This window comes from Dryobates pubescens, chromosome Z, assembly GCF_014839835.1.
Source record: "Dryobates pubescens isolate bDryPub1 chromosome Z, bDryPub1.pri, whole genome shotgun sequence".
In the NCBI taxonomy this organism is placed as follows: domain Eukaryota; kingdom Metazoa; phylum Chordata; class Aves; order Piciformes; family Picidae; genus Dryobates; species Dryobates pubescens.
In genome coordinates this window covers 48208580-48236277 of record NC_071657.1, presented here as the reverse complement: position 1 = coordinate 48236277, position 27698 = coordinate 48208580, and the positions used below count along the sequence as shown (strand labels likewise).

The 27698-nt window shown below is 44.2% G+C and overlaps 1 protein-coding gene across 1 annotated transcript in view; it reads left to right on the top strand.

The window, feature by feature from the left end:
• Positions 1-27698, top strand: part of CCDC171 (coiled-coil domain containing 171) — a 215909-nt gene that overhangs the window by 169342 nt on the left and 18869 nt on the right. Inside the window, 1 exon segment of the mRNA XM_054178071.1 lies at positions 15080-15228. Coding sequence (XP_054034046.1) covers positions 15080-15228 — 149 coding nt within the window.

Here is a 27698-nt window from a genome sequence, read left to right as displayed (position 1 = left end):
AGGTGGAAGGTGCAGACCTGATCCAGGAGAACAGCTGGGGCAGTCCAGGAGATTGATGGGGGAGAACAGCAAGATACTCCTGCTGATGAGGGAACTTCTGCTAAAAAAGAGCCTGCTGAGGAGGAAGAGAAGGTTTGTCTTAAAGATATATCTGAGTTATTGAGACCATCACAGGATGGAGATCCAGCAGGGCAGATTGCAGGTCCTGGTAGGACAACAGCTAATGGAGGTGCTTCTGAGCTTAAAGACATCCTTAAGAGAGCAGCAGCAGGATTATGGGGAGAACATGTTCAGGAAGATGAGGCAGAGGAGGAGTCAGACGATGACATTCAACATACTTCAGCCCCTCGCCAAGAATTAAGGCATGTGCGGAAGGATTACATCAGAGCAGAGAATGAGCCAGTTCTAGCTTGGCTTGGTAGATGTTTCAATACAGGTGCACCAGCTCTAATAGTGGGAGACAAGTCAGCATCTCAACTAGGCACTCTCTCAAAGGATAATGGAATAGACATATATCTAGGCAGGTCTCTCGGTAAGGTTTCTCTGTGGATACGCCTTTTATTGGCAGCTCTCATGAGATACCAATCCCAAGATGATCTTCCATGGAATCCTAAACCCTGGACTACCATGGATGAGGGAATTAAGCATCTGAGAGAATTTGCTGTCAGAGAGGTACTCTATGGTAACCATGAAACTCTGAATCCTGATGAAATTCCTGTGGGAACAGGTCTTGCTAAAAAGCTCATCAAACTTTCTCCTAATTATGCAAACATTCTGGCAAGCAGAATTGTGGCAAGAAATTATGGTGGAGCTCCTCCTACGGTTGGCCATTTCACTGATCAACTGAGACAACTGGATGATAGCATGACACGTGTTTCTTTGGTTTCAACCAGTGAAACTCTGTCTCGAAAAATTGAGAATTGCATGAATGAGCTGAAGGATGAATTTAAAAATACCATATCCCAATTGACACAAGGAAATAATTCCAATTCTTCCTCCAGATGGATACAAGTTTCAGCTGTGAGGAATAGATGTCCTCCAAGGAGGTCATTCCAAAACAGATCAAACCAAAATAGACCACAGAGGCAATCATGTGGGAGTATTTGGATAACTCTGTGATCAGTTTGGTGAGAACATGAACAGGTGGGATGGTCAACCAACTTCTAATCTTTTCAGGAGACTGAGGGAACTGCAAAGTGGCAGAACCTGAGGTAGCAATACCCAGAAGGGTAGCTGTTACTTCCACAGTTCCCCACGACAACTCTAATAGCTCCAACAGCAGCTCCAGTTCTAACCCTGCACACTGTGCTCATTGCACATGTAGACATGTTCCCCGTAACTAGGGGTGCCCTGCCTCCCACCAGGGGGAGGAGAGGGGTAATAGAGATAACAGAATCTATTGGGATGTGTATATCCAGTGACCTGGCACTTCACAATTTCGGAAGTACAGGGCCTTGGTTGACACAGGAGCTCAGTGCACCATATTGCCATCAAATTATCAGGGATCAGAGCCTATAACTATTCTGGGAGTCATTGGTGGATCTCAAGAGTTAACTAAGGTAGAGGTTGATATAAGTTTAACTGGTAACCAGTGGAAGAAGCACACTGCTGTGACCGGACCTGACACACCTTGTATTATGGGAATTGATTTTCTGAGAGAAGGGCGTTTCAAAGACCCTAAGGGTTACAAATGGGCTTTTGGAGTAGCATCTGTAGAAGCTGATGGAGCTGGCTGTTAGACCTGAGTTTTCTGATGAATCTGCAGTTGTGGGACAGCACAAGATTCAGGACATTAAATTGCCATTTGCTTCTCAGACTGTGCATCACAGACAATACAGAACCAACCGTGACTCTTTGTTGCCCATTCAGAATCTGATTCGTCAGTTGAAGAGTCAGAAAGTCCTCAGCAAAACTCATTCACCTTTCAACAGTCCAGAGTGGCCTGTGCAAAAGCAGAATGGAGACTGTCGTCTGCCAGTCGACTTCCGAGCCCTGAATGAAATAACTCCACCTATGAGTGTATTTTGGGAATTGATTTTCACAGTAGAATAGAATAGAATAGAATAGAATAGAATAGAATAGAATAGAATACACCAGGTTGAAAGAGACCTTCAAGATCATCGCATCCAACCTGTCAACTAAACCATGCAACCAAGCACTCTATCAAGTCTCCTCCTGAACACCTCCAGTGATGGTGACTCCACCATCTCCTCGGGCAGCCCATTCCAATGGGCAATCACTCCCTCTGCATAGAACTTCTTCCTAACCTCCAGCCTAAACCTCCCCTGGTGCAGCTTGAGACTGTGTCCTCTTGTTCTGGTACTGGTTGCCTGGGAGAAAACCAACCCCTTCCTGGCTACAACCACCCTTCAGGTAGTTGTAGAGAGCAATGAGGTCACCCCTGAGCCTCCTTTTCTCCAGGCTAAACAATCCCAGCTCCCTCAGCCTCTCCTCATAGGGCTTGTGCTCAAGGCCTCTCACCAGCCTTTTTGCCCTTCTCTGGACACGTTCAAGTGTCTTGATGTCCTTCTGTTGTAGTTTGAGCTGGGTGCCCCCCTGGTGCATTCACTTCCTGTGTCCAGAAGTCCAGCCCAGAGGGATGGACACAGGAAATTGTGTATTTCCTACCATAATTCTTTGCACCACTATAAGATCCAGTGCGGAGTCTGGCACTTCCTCTTTCCTTCCCTCTCCGAGACTTGGTAACTGGGGGAGAGATCTCCCGGCCATGGGCCTGATTAGGCCCAAGGCCACAGGGGGATGGGCAGTCTCAGGCCTGGCCAGCTGAGACTAGCCCAGCAGAGGGAGGGGGAAGAAGGAGCCCTGGGGGTTTTGGATGCACCCTCAGGTGGGGATGGGATCTTTCTTTGTCACTGCGCTTTGGGTTTTCTGTAACATTCACCGCTTTCTATTTAAACTTTCATCACTTTTGCAATCCGTTTGCCTGAGTCGTTATTTCTGCCTGTGGTGGGGAGGGGATCTGCCCCAACCCATTACATTTTGGCGCCAACGTGGGGCCAACTGCAGCTCGGATTGCAAAAGATGGAGAGTTTAAATTTAGTTCTGGGCGTCGGTTTGGGTTTGGAAAGTTGGGGCTCAGGTTTTGTGTTACTGGGGCGACTGTGTGAACTCCTGTGGACTGCAGAAGGATAGCTGGTGCGTGGCTGATGGCATGGAAGTCCCTCCTGTTGCTTGGGAACAGCGAGGGGTGGTTCTTTCTGTGACTTTCTGCCCAGGGTAGCTTAAGAGTGCTCGAGTAGCCTAAGAAGGCAAGACCTGCCTTCTCCTCGTTCTCTGCGGAGCGGCAGGGAGCGGAGGAGGGGCAGCGGAAAGCAGAGCGTGGTCGGCCCGTGGCCGCTGCGGGGGCGGACACCCGCGGCGAGCGGGCAAGCGACTGCTGGAGGTGACTTGGACTCTGCATCGCGGCGACAGAGACGGCGGGGGCCGGGCCGGGCCGCGTTCAAGCGGCGGTGGCGGCACCGCCCGAGCCGGGCTGTGTTCAGGCGGCGGCAGCTGTAAATCTTTCCCTGGTGTTTTCGGACGTGTTCCGAAAATGGCGCCGAGCACCTGGCTCCGCCTCCCTGCTTCTTCAGTGGGCTGTGGCGCAGCTCCTCCCTCTTCCAGGGGTGGAGGTTGTGCAGCCGGATGCTGTCCTGCCTCGGTACACGAGCGCCCAGTGGGGGGTGCGGAGTGCCTCTGACATGCATCCGTGTAGCTTTGGTCCACGTGAAAGCGGTTGGCTGCGGCACCCTGGATGGATTGAAAAAGGCAGTCGTGGAGCCGGATTGTTCCAACTGGCCTGCCCCAGGGGTGGAGAATTTGCCGCTGAATATGAGAGTAAAGGCTTGGCTGAGAAGTTGTGAGGTATTTCCAGGTGACCAGGATGTCCCAAGGAGTCCACAAGGAATTCACGCTGTAGGAGAAGGACTGCGTCGCTGGGAGGTTCCATCACATGAGGAAGAACAACTGGAATGGACTGATGCTTGAGCCTGAATGAGAGACTGTTTGAGTGGACGCCCAGATGAAGATATGGACTCTGCCGGACATGTCATCAGAAGTTTTCTGATCTGATGATGTGTTTGGGTGCAAAGATTATGGTATGAAATACAGGGGTGGCATGTTGTAGTTTGAGCTGGGTGCCCCCCTGGTGCATTCACTTCCTGTGTCCAGAAGTCCAGCCCAGAGGGATGGACACAGGAAATTGTGTATTTCCTACCATAATTCTTTGCACCACTATAAGATCCAGTGCGGAGTCTGGCACTTCCTCTTTCCTTCCCTCTCCGAGACTTGGTAACTGGGGGAGAGATCTCCCGGCCATGGGCCTGATTAGGCCCAAGGCCACAGGGGGATGGGCAGTCTCAGGCCTGGCCAGCTGAGACTAGCCCAGCAGAGGGAGGGGGAAGAAGGAGCCCTGGGGGTTTTGGATGCACCCTCAGGTGGGGATGGGATCTTTCTTTGTCACTGCGCTTTGGGTTTTCTGTAACATTCACTGCTTTCTATTTAAACTTTCATCACTTTTGCAATCCGTTTGCCTGAGTCGTTATTTCTGCCTGTGGTGGGGAGGGGATCTGCCCCAACCCATTACACCTTCTTAAAATGAGGGGCCCAAAACTGGACACAGGATTCAAGGTGTGGCCTAACCAATGCAGAGTACAGGGGCACAATGACTTCCCTGCTCCTGCTGGCCACATATTCCTAATGCAGGCCAGGATGCCACTGGCCCTCTTGGCCACCCGGGCACACTGCTGGCTCATGTTTAGGCAGCTGTCAATCAGCACCCCCAGGTCTCTCTCTGTTTGGCAGCTCTCCAGCCACTCTGACCCCAGCCTGTAGCTCTGCATGGGGTTGTTGTGGCCAAAGTGCAGCACCCAGCACTTGGATTTGTTGAATGCCATCATGTTGGACTCTGCCCATCTGTCTAGTCGATTGAGGTCCCTCTGCAGAGTCCTTCTGCCCTCTAACAGATCAACACCTGCTCCCAACTTGGTGTCATCTGCAATTTTGCTGATGACTGTCTCAATCCCCTCATCCAGATCATCGATGAAGATACTAAAGAGGATGGGGCCCAGCACTGATCCCTGGGGGACACCACTGGTGACTGGCCTCCAGCTGGATGTGGCACCATTCACCACCACTCTCTGGGCTCGGCCCTCCAGCCAGTTCCTAACCCAGCTCATAGTGTTGCTGTCCAAGCCACGAGCTGACAGCTTAGCCAGCAGTTTACTGTGGGGGACAGTGTCAAAGGCCTTGCTGAAGTCCAGGCAGACCACATCCACAGGCCTCCCCACATCCACCAGGCAAGTCACCTGATCATAGAAGGAGAGCAGGTTGGAGAGGCAGGATCTACCCTTCCTCAATCCATGCTGGCTGGACCTGAGCCCTTGGTCATCCTTCAGGTGCGCAGTTGTTGCCTCCAAGATAATCTGCTCCATCACTTTCCCTGGCACTGAGGTCAGGCTGACTGGCCTGTAGTTTCCAGGTTCCTCCATCCGACCCTTCTTGTGGATGGGGATCACATCGGCTGGTTTCCAGTTATCTGGGACCTCTCCAGTGAGCCAGGACTGGTGGAAAATGATGGAGAGCGGGTCGGCCAGCTCATCTGCCAGATCTCTCAGCACTCTAGGGTGGATCCCATCCGGTCCCATGGACTTGTGAGTGTCCAAGTGGCTCAGCAGGTCCTGAACTACTTCCTCATGGATTTCCGGGGCAGTACACTGCTCCCTGACCACATCACCCAGCTCAGGAGGCCACTTGTCCTGAACTCCTCCTGCCTTACTGTTGAAAATTGAGGCAAAGAAGGTATTCATAACCTCAGCCTTTTCCTCATCTTCAGTTGCAGTGTTCCCCTCCAGGTCCAATAAGGAGTGCAGGTTCTTCTTGCCCTTCTTTTTGGTGTTAATATATTTGTAAAAATGCTTTTTATTATCTTTCAGAGAAATGGCCAGCTTAAGTTCCAACTGGGCTTTTGCCTCTCTAATTTTTCTCCTACATAATCTAACAACTTCCTTAAACATATCAGGAGAAGCCTCCCCCTCCTTCTAAAGGCGATACAGCCTCTTTTTTTCCCTTAATTCCTTTAGGAGCTGCTTGCTCATCCAGGCTGGCTGCCTTCCCCACTGGCTCAACTTTCGAAACATGGGAACTGCCAGTTCCTGTGCCTTGAAGAGCTCCTGTTTGAAGTAGGTCCAACCATCCTGGACCCTTTGCTTCTTGAGGGCTGCTACCCAGGGAACATTGTGAATTTTCTGAGAGAAGGTTGTTTCAAAGATCCTAAAGGTTATAAATGGGCTTTTGGAGTAGCTTCTGTAGAGGTTGATGGACAAAAATTGAAGCTGTCTGTTAGACCTGAGCTTTCTGATGAATCTGCAGTTGTGGGGACAACACAAGAGAAAGAACATTAAATTGCCGATTGCTTCTCAGACTGTGCATCACAGGCAATACAGAACCAACCATGACTCTTTGGTGCCCATTCAGAATCTGATTCGTCAGTTGGAAAGTCAGAAAGTTGTCAGCAAAACTCATTCACCTTTCACCAGTCCAATGCGGCCTGTGCGAAAGCCGAATGGAGACTGGCCTGACAGCTGACTTCCGTGCCCTGAATGAAGTAACTCCACCTATGAGTGCAGCAGTACCAGACATGATGGAACTCCAGTATGAGCTGGAATCCAAAGAGGCCAAATGGTATGCTACCATAGACATTGCTAATGCTTTCTTTATTCCTATAGCAGAGGAATGCAGGCCTCAGTTTGCTTTCATCTGGAGAGGAATCCAGTACACTTTCAACAGATTGCCAGTGGGCTGGATCCACAGCTCAAACATCTGTTGTGCAGTGATCCATGATGCTCTGGAGTAAGGTGGTGCTCCAGAACACATCCAGTTCATCAATGATATCATTGTCTGGGGTAAAACTGCTGAAGAAATCTTCAAGAAAGGTAATAAAATCATTGACATTCTCCTGAAAGCAGGTATTGCTATCAAGCGAGACAAGGTGAAAGGACCTCCCAGAGAAATCCAGTTTCTGGGAGTGCGGTGGCAGGATGGACGCCGACACATCCCAGTGGATGTGGAAAATAGAGTCTCTACCATGGCAAATCACATGAATAAGCAAGAAACTGTATGTTTCTTGGGGATAGTGGGATTTTGGAGACTGCACATTCCTGGATACAGATTGTGAAACCTCTGTATGATGTGACTCAAAAGAGAAACAGTTTCCACTGGGGACCTGAACAACAAGCAGCCTTTGACCAGATAAAGCAAGAAGTAGTTCAAGCAGTGGGTCTGGGACCTGTCCGAGATGGTCCAGACATGAAGAACATTTTGTACACGGCTGCAAGTGACAATGGTCCAACCTGGTGCTTGTGGCAAAGAGCTCCATTTGAGACACGAGGATGACCTCTTGGTTTCTGGAGTCGAGGTTACAGAGGTTCAGAGGCTAATTATACTCCAACAGAGAAAGAGATTCTAGCTGCCTATGAAGGAGTGAAAGCAGCTTCTGAAGTGATTGGAACTGAATCACAACTTCTCTTAGCTCCCAGATTACCAGTTTTGAATTGGATGTTCCAAGGCAAAGGTTCCACACCACATCATGCCACAGATTTCACCTGGTCTAAGTGGATGGCTCTGATAACACAGAGAGCTCGAATGGGAAATCTTGAAAGACCTGGTCTAGTGGAGGTGGTCACGAGTTGGCCTGAAGGTACCAACTGTACTAAACCTCCAGAGGAGAGAGTAACTCATGCTGAGGAAGCTCCTCCTTATAATGACCTTTCAGATGATGAAATATGCTTTGTTCACAGACGGTTCCTGTCGTCTCGTCGGGAACAAGCAAAGGTGGAAGTCTGCAGTGTGGAGTCCAACACGCTGAGTTGCAGAGGCAAAGGATGGAGAAGGAGAATCCAGTCAGTTTGCAGAGGTATAAGGTGTCCAGCTAGCTCTTGACGTAGCTGAAGGTGAGAGATGGCCAAAGCCTTTTCTCTACACCGACTCATGGATGGTAGCCAATGCTCTCTGGTGCTGGCTAAGGACTGGAAAAAGAGTGGTTGGCAGAGAAAAGGAAAGCCTATTTGGGCAGCTGACCTGTGGCAGGACATTGCTGATCGAGTCGAGAGAATTCCAGTGAAGGTGAGACACATTGATGCTCACATTCCTAAGGGCAAAGCTACTGAGGAACAGCAGCATAACCATCAGGCAGATTTAGATGCAAGAGTTTCTCAAGTAGACAAGGACTCTGAACTTGATCTCGACTGGAAACACCGAGGTGAGATATTCTTAGCTCGGTGGGCTCACAATTCATCAGGACATCAAGGCAGAGAAGCAACCTACCAATGGGCTCGTGACAGATCCATAGACATTTCCATGGATGCTATCACACAAGTCGTCCATAACTGTGACAGTTGTGCTGCTGGGCAAAGCGAATTAACCCTTGTGGTATGGTGAAGCTTGGCAGATTGACTACATTACTCTACCATGTTCTTGTTCTGGTAAGCAATATGTGCTCACTATGGTAGAGGCAAGCACTGGATGGTTGGAAACTTACCCAGTTCCACATGCAACTGCATGCAGCACCATTCTCGGTGTGGAGAGACAAATCCTGTGCAGACACGGAACTCCAGAGAGGATTGAGTCAGGCAATGGAACTCATTTCAAAACCAATCTTGTAAAGAACTGGGCTAAAGAGCATGGCATTGAGTGGATTTTCCACATTCCCTACTATCAACAGCTGCAGGGAAAATTGAACGCTACAACGGTTTGTTGAAGACCACTCTCAAAGCCATGGGAGGTAGATCTTTGAAAAACTGTGAAAAACATTTAGCACAAGCGACCTGGCTGGTGAATAGTAGAGGTTCAGTGAACCAAGCTGGACCAGCACACTCAGATCTGCTACAGAAAGTAGAAGGTGATAGAGTTCCTGTTGTTAGAGATAAGAATCTGTTAGGTAAAACTGTCTGGATATTTTCTCCTTCAGGAGAGGCTAAAGCTGTCCGAGGGGTGGTTTCAGCTGAAGGTCCAGGTCACACTTACTGGGTAATGCAAGAGAATGGTGAAATTCAGTGTATTCCACAAAGAAATTTAACTTTAGCTGAGAGAGTTTAATTTCAGATTGTTGTACAGCTACATCGTGCCCAAAGGAAGAATCCATGAGGAATCTATGATGCACTAACCCTGAGAACCCTGAGAGCCCTGAGTCAACTGAGAGTCCCTGTTTCCCTTTTCTTTGCTTTGTCTGTGAAGAGACAAACTGTTTTCCATTTTCTTATTTCCTGATTGTCATGGACTTCTGAATCATCTACATCTGAGTATAGCCGGAATGGACTATGATATTGTTTTAGATTGGATAGACAGTACGAACAGCCAATGGAATTGTTTAGAAAGGGTGGATTGTGATAGTTTTAGGCTGTGCCTTTAAGAATGGTCAGCTACTGAAACACTCTACCTGAATGTTTTGGTGTAAAAAGGAAAACAAAGATAATTCTAAATTAATTTCATTGGTAGATCAGTGGGAAGGTAACTTTAGGATTTTTAGTTTTAGTCTTAGTCTGTTTTGGTCTGAGTCTGAACAGCTGTTGTCTTTCTTCTGTGCTGGCTGGAGCTGACCTTGAGCTAACGAGATAAGAAATGAATTCTTTTCTTCCTTTAGCATACGCTTTGAACTAACAGAATTTCCCTAATAATTACTTTTCTCTCTAACCCTTTTTGGGAAAAAAGGAGGAAGGGGGAAAAGGGGTTTTTGCAGGAAGACCCTCCTCTATCGAGGGGAGGGGCAGGTCTTCTGTGTTACATTCTTTCCTGTATGTTTTTGTATATACTGTAAATACTGTATATTGTGTATGTATTCATTGCATTTCATCCTCTTTGTAAAGTACAGCTCTTTTCTATGTTGCTTCTCCGACTGAGTTAGCTGTGGTTTGTGTGTGTGTGAGAACTATTTTCTCTCAGTACCACATAATCTAAGCACTTTGTTATCCTAGAGTAATTATGATTCATCTAAAGACCATTTCTAGTCTGGTTGTTTTTGATATTTTTGGGTATTTTGCCATTAGATAAATTTACTACCTGCTAACATTCTTTTTAGTTGAAGAATTTCCTGAAGGGAGACTCTAGCAGTCAAATGTTTCAGCTTTCTTTTGAATCATTGAATCACAGAATGTTCTGGGTTGGAAGGGACCTCCAAAAGTCATCCATTCCAACCACCTTTTTTGGTGAGCATCCTAACTAGACCAGGCTGCCCAAAGCCTTTTTTTCATTTTTGGTTTTGTTAAGGATATTGTACAAAATAAATTATCTTGTTATTTTGGCTGATGCATCTGATGTTGTAAAATCAATGCCTATAATGCCAGCCTGTTAGCTATTTGGTACTTTTTAATAAGTATTGAGGTCTCCATCCCTTCCTTTAATTTTGTTCCTTCTAAACATGAGATAGTTCTATGAAAACAGCAGGACCAATAAGATCCAGAGTTAGTAGTATAACATGAACACAAAAATAAACCTATTCTTAATCACTTGGTATTTTATTTGTCACTTTAGAATAGTCTAAGAATTTAAACAGAAACTTTTATTTACAATTATTCATAAGTTGTAATCCAATTAAAAACTGTTCGGCATTGTGTTTGTTCTCTTTAGCCAGACACTCAGGACAAGGACCATATGTTCATTGTTTGAATTTGGAATTAAAAATGCTGGGTTTAAAATGTGTAATAAATACACAAAAAATCTGATTAAAGGTCTTACACTTATTCGCATATACTGATTTGTATATTTCTTGACATCTGTGATTCTGTGATCTGTTTCTGCTATAACTGGAGAACAGCTGAATTTGGCATAACATTTGAATTTCATAAATTATTTTCTTCAAAAAGGTTTATTTTCTCCTCACATATTCTTTAAAAATTATTGTTTAATTTGTCAGTACTAGCCATTTTTCACTTTAAATAAAGTATTTGTGAAGATTTCATTCTTCCAGTCATTGTTCTAAAGCAACTACAACATTGTGCACCTTAAAATCACTTGTTCTAGAAATGGTGCACAGAAAGAGGAAATGATTAGTTACTCAGAAGTACATGGAAAGAATATTGAAAAAAAATTGTTTTTAATGCCCTCTGAAGGACCGTCTCTCATGTTAAGTGCCTTCAGTCCTTTTGAAGATTAATCTAGAAGAAGGAACCACAGCTTAAATTTTGCTATCTTGCTCTGCAGTTTGTAGCTATCTTGCTGGTTTGTAGTTCTAATCAGCATCAAATCAGTTTGTCTTGGTTTTGCTCTCAACTCAGGTTTCTCTGCTTTACCAACCAGTTTCTTAAGGCAGAGATTTTTGTGTGCACCCATGTATTACAGGTGAGACATTTTTTAACAGGTCAAAGGGATCTTCTTCCTTATGGCTGCTTTGAAAGAAACCTCATTTGTTAATTTAGTTTCAAATAAAATATTTAAGATCTGTTAAATTTATGTTAACATTTATCTGTTTATGCACTTCCCTATGTATATTCAGGGTATTAGGACGTTGGTAGATGGCTGTGTGTATAAATGGTTTTGTAGTGCTCCTGTCTTCTGGCCTTGTTTTTCACAAGCTGGAGAGGCAGGCAAATGGCCAGATGCACAATGCTTAGAATATTCAGAGTGCCATTTTCTAAATAAATAAGGAAAGATCTGAAATTTCACAGTATCACAGTATCACAGTTTCTTTATCATGTGAATAACAGTTATGGGGATTTTCTTGTATTTTTTTAAAATTTACTTTGCAGTCAAAGATTTTTAAAGTGCTCACAGGGATTTTCCAGATGAGGGTGCAGTTTAAAATGTATAAATACTTATTAAAAGAAACATCCTTAGAAGTACTTCTGCTTAAAACAAGTTGTACATTGAAAGTTATATTTGCAAGTGGAAGTATATTTTGCACCCAGTCCAGCACCTTCCTCATAAAAACATCCTTTTTCCATACCAACCTTCTGAATACTTTTTTATCCTGTGAGTTGCAGTCAGTTATCTGGGAAAGTTGCACTTCTGTTTTTATGTGTCTTGACATAGTGTTGGAGCATAAGTCTCCACTCATATTGAAGGCACTTTGAAGACTCTCCTAGAATTATAATTCACTTCCACCATATCACTAGCATATGATGTAGAACTTTAAATATTAGTAAAATTGTTTGCAAAATAAGATATTGTGTGGAGTAAAAGGAAATGGAAGAGGTCTCTGAAAAAAAACTCACATTCAGCTCTGTGATTTTTTTTATTAATGCAGAGTAATTAATTACAATCTCTTCTCTTTACATTCACAGTCCTATGTAAAGTGCAACCATCATTAACTTTCATCATATTCCATCCTTAGGAAGACTTTGTAATCATGGAATTAGAGACTAGTTGAGGTTGGAAGGAACCTCTAGAGGTCATCTGGTCCAAGCACACTGCTCCAGCAGGGACACCTGGGCCCAGTAAAATTGGTGTTCTTCACCCCCACTGTTGGTGTGGCCTCCTTGGTTAAGTCTCCTCCCCACTAACTTTCCTATAATGCTCACCTGTCTGAAAATGCTTTAGCTTTCAGTGTGGTCAATTTAGACCACTTTAGGTTTATATAATATTGAGGGATCATATCTAGCCCTTCTGAATAAATGTAATTTTCCTGTGTGTATTTTAAAACCATTTATATTTTTAACAAGACAAATATTTATTGTTTCATGTTCTGTTCCCAGTTTGCATGTCACAGTATTACCAATACATTAAAACCCAGGAATTCTTATTGAAATGCAGATCCTGCAGATGTGTACAAATGCCAGATTTTATGCCAGGTTAATCAAGAGGGTTGCTGAACTATATTTCAGAACTATGTATGCATCTTACTGCTACGTCTGCTTCCTAAGCACGAGAGGAAAAATAATCTACAGAAGTAGGTGTGCCTTCTCCGAAATTCTGTCAACCATCTTCCTGGTCATGGAACAGTTTCCAGAGCTGCAGATACATTTCTATCTGTAAGATGCAATAGGAATCTAAATAAGTTACGAACTTCTATAGGTGTGCGTTTAATCATGTGGTAGATCTTATACCACGCAAGTGACCAGATACTCTGCCCATTACAGGTGTATCAAGCTTCGTAATAAGTGGAATTTTCGTATTGTGGAAAACAGACATATGACTTAGTCTGTGACTTACATGAGTTATGTAAAATTGTATGTAAATGAATGCCTTCAAATGACACATACAAAACCCCAGCTTATTTGCCATCCTGTAGACAGAATAAATGTTCTTCGTACTCATTATCAAGGATTCCACATCACTCACTGCAAGACACCAAAATACCATTTTCCCTAGCCTGGTCCTAAGTGAGAGAAGTCTACATTGACCTTGACTGTAGGGAGATGGAATATACTAGATGGAGTGCCTAACTACAGGTGCATAATTCCACATCAGTACTGAATCATTAATACCTGAGATCCCTTCTGGATTTTTTTAAAAAATCCCTTCTGGATCCCTTCTGGATTAAAAAAAAATCCAAATATCTCAGAAAAAGTATTTGCCATGTCTGAAGACAAAAGCTTATGAATGAAGACATTTGTCCTAGATTTTAAAATTCCTAACTCATTAAACAAGAGAAGAAATGAAATAGCTGAGGTAAGCAGCAAGGAATTGATAACTGCTGTTTCAAATAACTACATGGACTTAGAGTGGCTCTGGAGAAGTAGGATGATGCTATATAGGTTAGTGGCTTCACTAGGGTTATGGTAGCAGAGGTAAAAGAAAGAAGTTGAGGAATTGTCTCTATGCTTTCAGGGATGCCTTTAAATACCATGGAGGAAGTAATCAAAGAAATGTAAGATTTTTTTTTTTTCTGTGAGGTTTGAGATACACCTTGTTAGGACTCATGAACAATCCTTGTTTATGAGTCACAGCACCTAGTTATAGACCTATTTCAACATATTTCTGGTTATTAATGTGTCGGTAGTTCTCATTTCAAGATTCTCGGGTAGTTTTATATGGAGTGTGTGATATAGCCACATTCTTACTTGATATATTTTGGGAATAGCTGCAGCATGTTGAAAATGGGTGAAAATTTTCAAAAGCTGGATCAGAACTGACAGCGACAGATTCATAGTGCATATACTTTTAGGACTAGCACAATAGTATGTAAAACATTTTGGATATTCTTTCTGATGAGAAAAGGTATGATGGTGTTAACAGTTTAACCACATTTAAAAGTAGGAAACTACTATTTACTGCATTTGAGATTTCAGGTATGTTAGCTTTTATTCTGAAAAGTCAGTAGTGTGTTTGAGAACAAAGAAAGGAAAAAAGTAAAAATCTTTGTAAATGCCTGTGTATGGTACTTAGTTTATTTTTGCCTGTATCACAGATGTGCATTCAAAAGGCCAATTTTGTATTATCTCTACTATGTTTTCACTGTAGAAACTCACTACAGGTCATTTCAGAAGGGATAACAATAACTTCTAAAATGTGATTAAGCAGTTGTAAAGAAGACCAACATTCTCTCATTTATTCTCTCTTGTGCTGCTAACTTTATTATCAGTCTGATCAATATTATCTGGTTGGGACATTCTTCCACTATATACATGAAAAAAAAATTTTTTTTCCAGCTATACTGTAATCAGATTATTTAATTTCAGAGGTCTGTAAGGTTTAGTGTGTTTGGTTTCTTTCTTTTGTTTCTGCCAAGTTATTATGATTTTATTAACATGGAGTGGGGGGATTAGAAACTCAATTCTTTGAAAGTATAAACACTTACCTGAAAATGTGTAGTGATTCTTTGTAAATAGATATTAAACTAAACAGAGTCTTGTATTTAAATGCAATTAAAATAGTTATCAGCTGCTTAGTGCCATACTGCATTTTGAAAACAGCCCATGAAATCACTTTTGATTGGTGTTAATATCTATGACTTTAGAAGAATTACAAAATCCCATGCTAGGCATTTTAAAAGTTTAAGTCCTGAGACTGAAATTTTGCCTTGTTTCGAACCTTTGTTTTATTTCTCTGATTAATAAAGATTAGGACTTCTGCAACAAATTAGTATTTATGCTATTTGGCATTTATGTATAACCTGCCTGACACTGATTATTTATTTTACTTTTTAAAGGCCATGATTAAAAGTTTTATGGATGTCTACCAACTTGCAAGTTCCAGAATTGACATGTTAGTGGGAGTAAAAAAGTCTAAGCCCCAAAAAACTTATCTTCATGAAAGTGAGAGCTTGTAATTGGTAAGTTTGCTTTTCAAGTCACTTTTGTCATTTGGATGTGCTTTCATAGCAAGCATCCACAGTGCATGGAGGACAGCTTCTTATCACAGGTGCTGCATGAGCCTGCCAGGGGTAAGGCTATGCTTGACCTCCTCTTCACCAATAGGGAAGGGCTGGTGGGTGAAGTGGTGGTCAGAGGCTGTTTAGGGGCCAGTGACCACGAGATAATTGAATTTTCGGTATTCAGTCAAGCTAAGAGGGGCAGCAAGAAGACCTCCACTCTGGAGTTCTGGAGGGCAGACTTCAGGTTACTCAAGGAACTAACTCAGAAGGTTCCTTGGGAAAAAGTCCTTAAAAACAAAGGGGTCCAGGAGAGCTGGACCTGCTTCAAGGAAGAACTCTTGAAGGCACAGGAACAGGCTGTGCCAATGTGCCAGAAGATGAGCCGCTGGGGCAGACGGCCAGCCTGGATGGGCAATGAGCTTCTAAAAGAGCTAAGGGGAAAAAGGAGGGTGTATCATCTTTGGAAGAAAGGTGAGGCAACCCATGAAAATTTTAAGGATGTTGCTAGGTCTTGTAGGAGGAAAATTAGGGAGGCAAAAGCACATTTGGAGCTTAGACTGGCCTCTGCTGTGAAGGACAACAAAAAGTCCTTCTATAAATACATTAATAGCAAGAGGAAGGGCAAGGACAACCTCCACTCCTTGGTGGACACGGAGGGGAATGTTGTAACAAAAGATGAGGAAAAGGCAGAGGTACTTAACACCTTCTTTGCCTCAATTTTTACTAGCAGGATAGAATGTCTTCCAGACAGCTGGCCTGCAGAGCTGGCAGAAGGAGCCAGGGAGCAGCATAGTTTTCCTTTTTTTCCAGGAGGGGTTAGTTAGAGATCTCCTCAGACACTTGGACCCCCACAAGTCCGTGGGACCAGACAGGATCCATCCTAGGGTGCTGAGAGAGCTAGCAGATGAGCTGGCCAGGCAGCTCTCCATCATTTTTCTACAGTCCTGGCTCACTGGAGAGGTCCCAGAAGACTGGAAGCTGGCCAGCGTGGTGCCCAGCCACAAGAAGGGCCGGTTGGATGAGCCAGGGAATTACAGGCCTGTCAGCCTGCCCTCAGTGCCAGGCAAGATTATGGAACAGGTCATCTTGAGTGCAATCACACAGCACTTAGAGGATGGCCAAGGGATCAGGCCCAGCCAGCATGGATTTAGGAAGGGCAGGTCCTGCCTCACCAACCTGATCTCCTATGATCAGGTGACCTGCCTGGTGGATGTGGGGAGGCCTGTGGATGTATTCTACCTGGACTTCAGCAAGGCCTTTGACACTGTTCTTCACAGCAAACTCCTGGCCAAGCTGTCAGCCCATGGCTTGGATGGCAGCACACTGTGATGGGTTAGGAACTGACTGGAGAGCCAAGCCCAGAGAGTGGTGGTGAATGGTGCCACATCCAGCTGGCAGCCAGTCACTAGTGGTGTGCCCCAAGGATCAGTGCTGGGCCCCACGCTCTTTAACATCTTTATTGATGATCTGGATGAGGGCATTGAGTCCATCATCAGTAAATTTGCTGATGACACCAAGCTGGGGGCAGGAGTTGATCTGCTGGATGGTAGAGTGGCTCTGCAGAGGGACCTCGACAGGCTGGACAGATGGGCAGAGTCCAATGGCATGAGATTGAAGACATCCAAGTGCCGGGTTCTGCACATTGGCCACAGCAACCCCATGCAGTGCTACAGGCTGGGGTCAGAGTGGCTGGAGAGCGGCCAGGCAGAGAGGGACCTGGGGGTGCTGGTTGATGGTAGGCTGAACATGAGCCTGCAGTGTGCCCAGGCAGCGAGGAGGGCCAATGGCATCCTGCTCTGCATCAGGAACAGTGTGGCCAGCAGGAGCAGGGAGGTCATTCTGCCCCTGTACACTGCACTGGTTAGGCCGCACCTCGAGTACTGTGTCCAGTTCTGGGCCCCTCAGTTCAGGAAGGATGTTGACTTGCTGGAGGGTGTCCAGAGAAGGGCAACAAAGTTGGTGAGGGGCTTGGAACACAAGCCCTATGAGGAGAGACTGAGGGAACTGGGGTTGCTTAGCCTGGAGAAGAGGCGACTCAGGCATGACCTTATTGTTCTCTACAACTACCTGAAGGGAGGTTGTAGACAGGTAGAGGTTGGTCTCTTCTCCCAGGCAACCAGTACCAGAACAAGAGGACACAGTCTCAAGCTGCACCAGGGGAGGTTTAGGCTGGTGGTTAGGAGGAAGTTCTACACAGAGAGTGTGATTGGCCATTGGAATGGGCTGCCCGAGGAGGTGGTGGAGTCACCATCACTGGACGTGTTCAGGTGGAAACTTGATAGGGTGCTTGGTTGCATGGTTTAGTTGGTTGGGTGGTGTTGGATGATAGGTTGGACGTGATGATCTTGAAAGTCTCTTCCAACCTGGTCTCGTCTCGTCTCGTCTCTTTTCTCTTCTCTTCTCTTCTCTTCTCTTCTCTTCTCTTCTCTTCTCTTCTCTTCTCTTCTCTTCTCTTCTCTTCTCTTCTCTTCTCTTCTCTTCTCTTCTCTTCTCTTCTCTTCTCTTCTCTTCTCTTCTCTTCTCTTCTCTTCTCTTCTCTTCTCTTCTCTTCTCTTCTCTTCTTTTTCTTCTCTTCTCTTCTTTTTCTTCTCTTCTCTTCTCTTCTCTTCTCTTCTCTTCTCTTCTCTTCTCTTCTCTTCTCTTCTCTTCTCTTCTCTTCTCTTCATGATGCAGCGTTTCTATAGGGAAATACAAAAATATTTCATTGCAAACATAACAGCAAAAAAAATAGTGTGAACAGAAACCTTCTGAGGCTTGTTCAGAAGAGAAAGGGGGTGGTAAAATTAACACAAGGATTAATTTTACTTCTGTATGTTCTACAAGGACCTGTTCATTGCTGCTGACACTAGAAAACTGTTCAATGTAATTTCTTTGGCTTTGCTAGTACAGTATGTGATGGAATTTGGTAGTACAGTAAGTGATGGAATCCTGGACCTGAAGAATTTTACTGTCTAAAGATACAGTAATGTGTTCAAACATAATATTATGAACTGTGCATATAAACAAAACGTTTATTAGGAGATGTGATTCTTTTCCTCCCTATTTTTCTTCTTTTTCAGACAATTGTGCTTATGAAAAAGACTTTTCACGAAAGTTACAAGGTTAAAATCCAATTTCAGAAATTATTTCATGTCTAAAATGTTGCCCACAAAGATGCCTGGACTTTTTAAAGGCTACTAAGGAGAAGTCTCTCTAAGGGGATTACTGAATTAAGATGTATTTGTGTCACACAGGCAGGAAGCCAGACATGTGAACTGTCATAAATATATAGCCAAGTCTGCCTAGAGTGACTGTGTAAACTGTGCAACTTGCATAGACTTGATGCTGGTTTTATTTCTTTACTTTTCCACACGATAAAGAGGAAAGTGTTGAAGTTCCTTTTCCTACCCACATTTGTGCTTTCTTTTCTTTTGTTCTTTTGAAGCAAAGAACCGTAAAGAAAAGGAGTATTGCTTGTCTTTCTTTTTGAAAGGAAAGATCTATAAGAATGGAGTTGTCACAAATGCAAATGACATAACTACATCAGCAAATGTATATTTGAAGGCTGTGGGTTTGGCTTTGTTTCTTTCCAACAGAATGACATAATTTCTTATCCTTGTTTTTGGAGAAGGATTAGGTATTAGTGACAAGCCACTATGGCTTGTGCTCCCCAGGGCTCAGTACTGAGGCCAGTTCTATTTAATGTCTTCATCAATGATCTGGACAAGGGAATTGAGTGCACTCTCAGTCATTTTGCACATGACATTACAGTGGGTGGGAGTGTTTATCTGCTTGAAGGTAGAAAGTCTGTGCAAAGGGATTTGGGAAGGCTGGCTGGATGGGCTGAGGTCAATTGTATGAGGATTAACAAACCAAAGTTCCAGGTCCTGCACTTGGGTCACAACAACTCCCTGCAATGCTACAGGATTGGGGCAGAGTGGCTAGAAAGCTGCTTGGCAGAAAAGAACCTGAGGGTATTGGTTGACAGCAATCTGAACATGAGCCAGAAGTGTGCACAAATGGCCAAGAAGGTCAACAGTATACTGGCCTGTATCAGAAGTAGTGTGGCCAGAAGGAGTAGGGAGGTGATTATGTCCCTATACTTAGAATACATAGAATACATAGAATAAACCAGGTTGGAAGAGACCTTCAAGATCATCACGTCCAACCCATCAACCAATCCAACACCGCCCAAGCAACTAACCCACGGCACCAAGCACCCCGTCAAGTCTTCTCCTAAAAACCTCCAGTGATGGTGACTCCACCACCTCCCCAGGCAGCCCATTCCAATGTGCAATCACTCTTTCTGTATAGAACTTTTTTCTAACATCCAGCCTGAACCTCCCCTGGCGCAGCCTGAGACTGTGTCCTCTTGTTCTTGTACTGCTTGCCTGGGAGAAGAGACCAACATCCGTCTGTCTACAACCTCCCTTCAGGTAGTTGTAGAGAGTAATAAGGTCACCCCTGAGTCTCCTCTTCTCCAGGCTAAGCAACCCCAGCTCCCTCAGCCTCTCCTCGTAGGGCTTATGTTCCAAACCCCTCACCAACTTTGTTGCTCTTCTCTGGACTCGTTCCAGCAAGTCAACATCCTTCCTGAACTGAGGGGCCCAGAACTGGACACAGTACTCGAGGTGCGGCCTAACCAGTGCAGTGTACAGGGGCAGAATGACCTCCCTGCTCCTGCTGGCCACACTGTTCCTGATGCAGGCCAGGATGCCATTGGCCCTCTTAGCTGCCTGGGCACACTGCAGGCTCATGTTCAGTCTACCGTCGACCAGCACCCCCAGGTCCCTCTCACTTGGCACTGCTGAGGCTGTACCTCACATGCTGTGTTCAGTTTTAGGCGCCTCACTACAAGGAAGTCATTGAGTTGCTGGATTGTGTCCAGAGAAGGGCAGCAAAGCTGGTGAAGTGTCTAGAGAACAAGTCTTAGGAGGAGCAGCTAAAGGAACTGATATTGTTTAGTCTGGAGAAGAGGAGGCTGAAGTGGGGACCTCATTGCTCTGTACAGCTGCCTGAAAGGAGGTGGAGTGAGGTGGGGATCAGCCTCTTCTTTCTTGTATCAGGTGATAGGACAAGAGGAAATGGCCTGAAACTATGTCACAGGAGGTTTATATTGGGTATTAGGAGAAACTTCTTTATGGAAAGAGTGGTCAGGCATTCTAATAGGCTGCCCAGGGAGATGGTGAAGTTACTGTCCCTGGAAGTGTTCAGGAATCACAGAATATTAGGGGCTGGAAGGGACCTCAAAAGATCATCTAGTCCAACCTTCCTGCCAGAGCAGGATCACCTATACCAGATCACACAGGAACACATCCAGAAAATGTGCGGACATGGCACTTTGGGGCGTGGTTTAATGTCCATGGCGGTGTTGACATTTGGGCTCAGTGATCTTGGAGATCTTTTCTAACCCAAACAATTGAATAATTAGCACAAACAGGAAATATGTGGTGAATTTAATTTTAAAGATCTTTAGATGATAATTGTTGAATGAGTGCTTTTTTTGTGGCTGCACAATTCTAGGAAACTGAATGAAATGGCTTCACTAATGTTACTTCTTTTCCCCTCCAACAAGGCTTTCTTTAGGTTTTCTACTAGGTTTACATGTATCCTTCTGAGCTGATGCCCACTCTACTTGGACTTGTTATGTTTGTTTATGTGGTTTAAATCAAGATGACCACTTGTGTGCTAAGGCTCGGGAAGTCTGCCAACCCTGCTGCCGCAAGGTTTTCTTTCACTGGTATTGAAATAGCTGTTTGCAGATTATGCTAGTCATGTCAATGAAGGGCTATGCAGTGGCTTGATACGTCACTGTGAAAATAAACACCTTGCTCCCACAACTGCCAGATGCCAGTGATTAAATACAGTGCTCTTAAAGTAATTTTTGGCTGCCTTGCAGTATCAATGAAAAGAAAATACTTTTTGTATTGTAGAAGGATCTGTGGCCTCTCCATCAACTTTCTGGGGAAAAGAATAGTTCTTCCTTTAGATGCCATTTAATTTGAATGTAAGCATAAGCATTAAGAGAAAGTATTTTAAAATTCTAATGTAAGGGCAACAAATTCACAATGATAGACTCTTATGCTTCCATGAAAACATTAAAAGTGCTTCTGGTATATTTTGTAGTATTTAGGTTTCCTCTAAAACTTGTCCCTATTATTTGTAAGAGTTGCATCCACATTTGGATCATTCATCAGTATTGATCTTTTCCATGTTCAGAAGGTATTGCTTTCTTAATAGACCATTTTGTACTGCAGTATGCTAACGATGTCACCTTTCTTTCTATTCACACTACTGTTTTCCTCTTCTGGTACTTCCAGTTTTGCTGATAATTGTGAAAACAAAATGGATGCCGTAAGGTAATGTCAGTGTTTTTGACTTCTCATCTTTTATCTAAGACCCTGAATTGACATCTCCATTCTCTAGTCTGCTTCTAGTATACTCACTTTCCACCTAGTCAATAGTGTTTATATTCTGAGACTGCTGTGTGCTGATGCTAATGCCAAGAGAGAGGAACAGGAAGGGATACGATTATGATGGACCGAAGTGGGATGAATGCTGGAAACTCTGCTTACAGAGAGGAGAGTTATTATGTGGGGTGAACAAGAGTCAATATGAGGATGTCTCTGTACTCTTCATTACTGTCCAGCTATTTGTCTGTTGTACTTGTCTCTGGTGATTCTTCTTCTGTGCAGGGAAAGGCTCTGTGTATTTTTCATTCTTAAAACTCTTTAAAATTCAGCATGGCTGAAATACAGATGATTGGTTTTCTCTCCAAATTATGTCCCCACCACCCCCCATTCCTGTATCTTTTAGTTTTGTTTTATTGTGGTTTTTTTCTTTTTTTAAAAAAATTTTAATATCTTCTTTTTTCCTTTACTAAATGCTTCTGAATTTCCCCTTACAATCCTAAAATATATTTTATTCCTGTTATCAAACCATAAACATTTTGTAACAACCTTTTTTCCAACTGTAAGTTTCACTTCTGTGCTTTTTCTTGGTTTTTTTTTAGAATTTACTTTCTCTACAGGGCATGTACCACAGCCATAAGTGTCCTCTATACTAACTGCATCCCCTCATTAAGAGTCACATCTATAATTGGTGGAGTTAATAACAGTGGCAGTTAAACTAAGGAGGTCTGGTTGATGCAGCCATATGAGTCTTGACTGTAAGGGTGTAGATTGCCAGAGGAGGAACACAGAAGCCAGCAGTCAACCTCTAGCATGAAATAAGATGGAAAACTATTTCAGTGAGCACTGAACTCAGGACTGGACTGACACTGCCACTTTCTCCATGAAATTTATGAAACTATGTTGTTTCCCTTTACATGGCTCTGCCTTCTTGTGATTTTCCTTAGAAAAGCTTAATGGGCTTAGAAGGTGGGGTTAGTGGAAGTCCTTCACAGAAAAGATGTCAGCTAAAATGTTCTCGTATTTATTTTCTCCTGTGTCATTATTGTTCTGCAACATCTAGTAATATGAACATCATGAGTTGAACTGCACTTCAAGATTTCCTATTAAATGAACACTTGCCTGTTGCTCTAACAGTACTGTATTGTGCTGCTTTGATTGATTTTACTACTTCAGATACAACAACTTATTACTATACTTGCACTTTCATTGAGAGTTGCATTAATAAGGAGCTTTGAACTGAGAGCTTTTTGAGTGCTGCACTGTACACTAGTATAGTAAACTATATAGTATATAGCTGTGACTATCCTGGTGGATACTGTGGGGCAACATGTGGCATCATACTGGTCACATGGCAAACATGAATCCATGCTGTCTGTACTGTCAAGGAGTTCTGCTGCTGCAAGCACAAACAGTGCTCTGGGGAACAGATGCAGTGACACTACTTTCCACTGTGACCTGACACTTATGAGGAGCTGATGGAATTAAATTAATTACAAAATTCCTCCATGAAGAGTTTAATAGGTTTCATCTCTGAGATTTTGTGCCTGAAATCAGTATTTCTGACAGAATTTTAAGAATCTAAAGTACTCTGTTTTGGGAAATGAAAGAAGCCACTGTTACGTTGCAAGTGGTCAGGTGTTTATCTGATCCTGAATGTGCAGCTGACCTGGTGATATTCCTTCCTTTGTCTCCTTCCACTTCAGAATCAAAGGAGAGTAGAAAATAAAGGAGAAACCAGGGTAATTTATAATGACAGTGAAGAGAGAAAAGTTTTGTGTGCCCTGGAGAAATGGAACTTTGGGAAGCCAAAAAGGATAACTTTAACTGAAAGGGAGAGAATGTGAGTTTCAGAAGGGTGTGAGGGGTGAAGGTCTGTGAGAAGATCAGTTCTTTAACTAACCATGAAAACAGCTGTTGTCTTTGTATGCTTCTCCTAACTGTGGCAAAGTAAATCACTTATTGCTTTATATGGCTTTCCATTATCCTTATATTTTTTTCTCCTGCTTGTGGCTATGCCTATATTTTATTGGAAAATATCTAGTGGTATCACCTAAAGTGTGGAAAACACAGCAATTGTACATTTGGGTAAGTTGAGAGAAAAGCAAATAGAATGATTTCTTGCATGAAAAAACTTATTTATTGTGAGATGCTGTTATGAAAGTATGGATTTATCAATATTTAATATTAATATATTAATAACTTTATTAATTAAAATCCCACAAAAAATATTAATAAAACCTATTTACTGGTTTGAAATATTCAGTTGTGAAACAGATACCTCACCAGCAGGAACATGTAACAATTTAAACAATGTGAGCAAAAAATCAGAAACAACAAACAGCAATTTAAACTGGCAGTTTGCCTATGGTGGGGAAACTCTTGAAGCATCTAGGGCAACAGAGCTTTTTACAAAAATGAAATTTTGTAGATTACTCACTGCAAATCACTGTAGTCCAGTATGTTCAGTCACAAGGTTTATAATCCAAAGGTCATGGTACCACGTGGCACGTGTGAGGATTTAAACAAAAGCAAAATGGCATCAAACAGGTGAAAGCTGCAGCAAAACAGTTTCACTTTGTGTTGGCAAGCCTGGGCAATGCGGGCAATCTCCTGAAAAACAAGACCTCCTGGCACCTGGTCCATTGTCTGGTTCAGGGCATTTTTGAGGCTTTTATGCCTTCAGGACCAATGCTTGTGGGTGACAGAACCTCTTATATTTTTGTGTTGCAGAACTGCAGTGTGCATATTTTGTGTTGCAGAGCCTGCAGTGTGCCCAGGCGACCAAGAGGGCCAATGGCATCCTGGCCTGCATCAGGAACAGTGTGGCCAGCAGGAGCAGGGAGGTCATTCTGCCCCTGTACACTGCACCGGTTAGGCCACACCTTGAATCCTGTGTCCTGTTCTGGGCCTGTAGTGGGTTGAGAGACCAATTTTCCCACCACAGGCAAAAGAAAGGTTCAGACAAAACGGATTGCAAAAATGATGGAAAGTTAAAATGGAAAAAAAACAATGAAAGTTTTACAGAAAAACCACAAGCACTGTGACAGAGAGAGATCCCAGAACATACCCAAGAATGTCCCATCCCCCACCCAGGGGGTACACCCAACACACCCCCACCCTGCCCAGGGCTCTTTCTTACCCCCCAGCCCAGCCTTGGGCCTGGGCAGGCCCAAGGGAGGCAGCTCATGCCATGTTACCTAGGCAGCGGCGAGGGAGCAAAGAGAAAGAGAGGACCCCGTGCCGATGTTTTATAGGGGAGCAGGGCATTATGGGAGTGAAAATACCTGCCTGCCTGTGACAACCCACTGGGCTGGGCCTGCTTTGGGACATGCCAGCTGTGGCCTGTGCAGTGGCATCAGGGGCTGGCACCCAGCCTAAACCACCACAGGACCCCTCAGTTTAGGAAGGATGTTGGGACCCCTCAGTTTAGGAAGGATGTTGACTTCCTGGAACGTGTCCAGAGAAGGGCAACAAAGCTGGGGAGGGGTTTGGAGCACAAGCCCTATGAGGAGAGACTGAGGGAGCTGGGGTTTGGTCTCTTCTCCCAGGCAACCAGCACCAGAACAAGAGGACACAGTCTCAAGCTGCACCAGGGGAGGTTTAGGCGGGATATGAGGAGACTGTTCTTCACAGAAAGAGTTGTTAGCCATTGGAATGGGCTGCCCGGGGAGGTGGTGGGGTCATCATCATTGCAGGTGTTCAGGAGGAGACTTGATAGGGCGCTTGGTTGCATGGTTTAGTTGATTAGGTGGGTTGGATAATAGGTTGGACGTGATGATCTTGAAGGTCTCTTCCAACCTGGTCTATTCTATTCTATTCTATTCTATTCTATTCTATTCTATTCTATTCTATTCTATTCTTTTCAATTAACTGCATTAAGCATTACAATTAAACATATACTTTTCTTCCTGCTCAGAGCAATCAGCTCTCAGTTCTCATGATCTGATTGAAACCTGTTCATGGAAGAGAGAGAGAGAGAAAAGGAATATTTAACTTTCTAATTAACTACCCAATTTCTCCCTACTTAAACTGGGCTGGGCAGGGCAGTGGTTTATATGTCTTTCCCCCATACACCTAGCTTCCTTGTTACCAGTTCAATCTGTTGACAGAAGAGAGAAGGGAAGATTTGGGAAGGGAAGGTCTGGGAAGGTTTGGGAAGGTTTGGAACGGTTTGGGAAGGGAAGGTTTGGGAAGGTTTGGGAAGGTTTGGGAAGGTTTGGAAAGGTTTGGGAAGGGAAGGTTTGGGAAGGGAAGGGAAGGGAAGGTTTGGGAAGGGAAGGGAAGGGGAGAGTGGAGGGGAGGGAAGGGAAGGGAAGGGGAGAGTGGAGGGGAGGGAAGGGAAGGGGAGAGTGGAGGGGAGGGAAGGTTTGGGAAGGGAATGGAAGGGAAGGTTTGGGAAAGGAATGGAAGGGAAGGTTTGGGAAAGGAAGGGGAGAGGGGAGAGGAGAAGAGAGGGGAGAAGAGGAGAGGAGAGGTTTGGAGAGGAGAGGTTTGGAGAGGAGAGGAGAGGTTTGGAGAGGTTTGGAGAGGAGAGGTTTGGAGAGGAGAGGAGAGGTTTGGAGAGGAGAGGTTTGGAGAGGTTTGGAGAGGAGAGGTTTGGAGAGGTTTGGAGAGGAGAGGTTTGGAGAGGAGAGGTTTGGAGAGGAGTGGTTTGGAGAGATTTGGAGAGGAGAGGTTTGGAGAGGAGAGGAAAGGTTTGGAGAGGAGAGGTTTGGAGAGGTTTGGAGAGGAAAGGTTTGGAGAGGAGAGGTTTGGAGAGGTTTGGAGAGGAGAGGTTTGGAGAGGAGTGGTTTGGAAAGGAGAGGAGAGGAGAGGTTTGGAGAGGAGAGGTTTGGAGAGGAGAGGTTTGGAGAGGAGTGGTTTGGAAAGGAGAGGAGAGGAGAGGTTTGGAGAGGAGAGGTTTGGAGAGGAGAGAGGTTTGGAGAGGAGAGGTTTGGAGAGGAGAGGAAAGGTTTGGAGAGGAGAGGTTTGGAGAGGAGAGGTTTGGAGAGGAGAGGTTTGGAGAGGAGAGGTTTGGAGAGGAGAGGAGAGGTTTGGAGAGGTTTGGAGAGGAGAGGTTTGGAGAGGAGTGGTTTGGAAAGGAGAGGAGAGGAGAGGTTTGGAGAGGAGAGGTTTGGAGAGGAGAGGAGAGGTTTGGAGAGAAGAGGAGAGGTTTGGAGAGGAGAGGTTTGGAGAGGTTTGGAGAGGTTTGGAGAGGAGAGGTTTGGAGAGGAGAGGTTTGGAGAGGAGAGGTTTGGAGAGGTTTGGTGAGGAGAGGTTTGGAGAGGAGAGGTTTGGAGAGGAGAGGTTTGGAGAGGAGAGGAGAGGTTTAGAGAAGAGAAGAGAAGAGAAGAGAAGAGAAGAGAAGAGAAGAGAAGAGAAGAGAAGAGAAGAGAAGAGAAGAGAAGAGAAGAGAAGAGAAGAGAAGAGAAGAGAAGAGAAGAGAAGAGAAGAGAAAAGAGAAGAGAGGAGAAGAGAGGAGAGGAGAAGAGAAGAGAAAAACCCTTATTTGCCTTTTCACTTGCTACACAGGAGAAAGGCACTCATTCCATCAGTGTTGCGTTAAATGTCAGAGAGTGTCTTTCATGGTCCAGAGCCATATCTGTTGTGTTAGCACATGGAATGTCTGATGTAGCGGGGGGGCTTCTTCCCAGATTTTGCAAGAAGCATACAGGTCCTGGATGAAAACTATGCTTGGCTTTTCCACTACTTCATACTATCCTGATGCACAGTTGAGCTGAAGAGATTTGTGGAAAGATTTGGAACTGAACCTGGCTTTGTGAAATATTTGGCAATACTAGTTCTTCATCTGGCTTGCAAAAAAAGAATCAGATTTCTTATTATTACCCTCTGTCTTGCAGTGTATTGTTGGAAATAGTCTAGGACAGAATTCAGTAATGTATGAACCTCAAATAATTGCAACTTTTGCTCAGTACTGTTAAACACCAGTGACTGGTTTATTTACTGTGAAACACAAATATTCTTAAAGTTACTGTGGGAAAAGAAAAATCTGACCAGTCCGCGAGGAGAATTTCCCAACTAGTGAGATGATAATGGACATGAAAGAGTAGAAGTATCAGTAG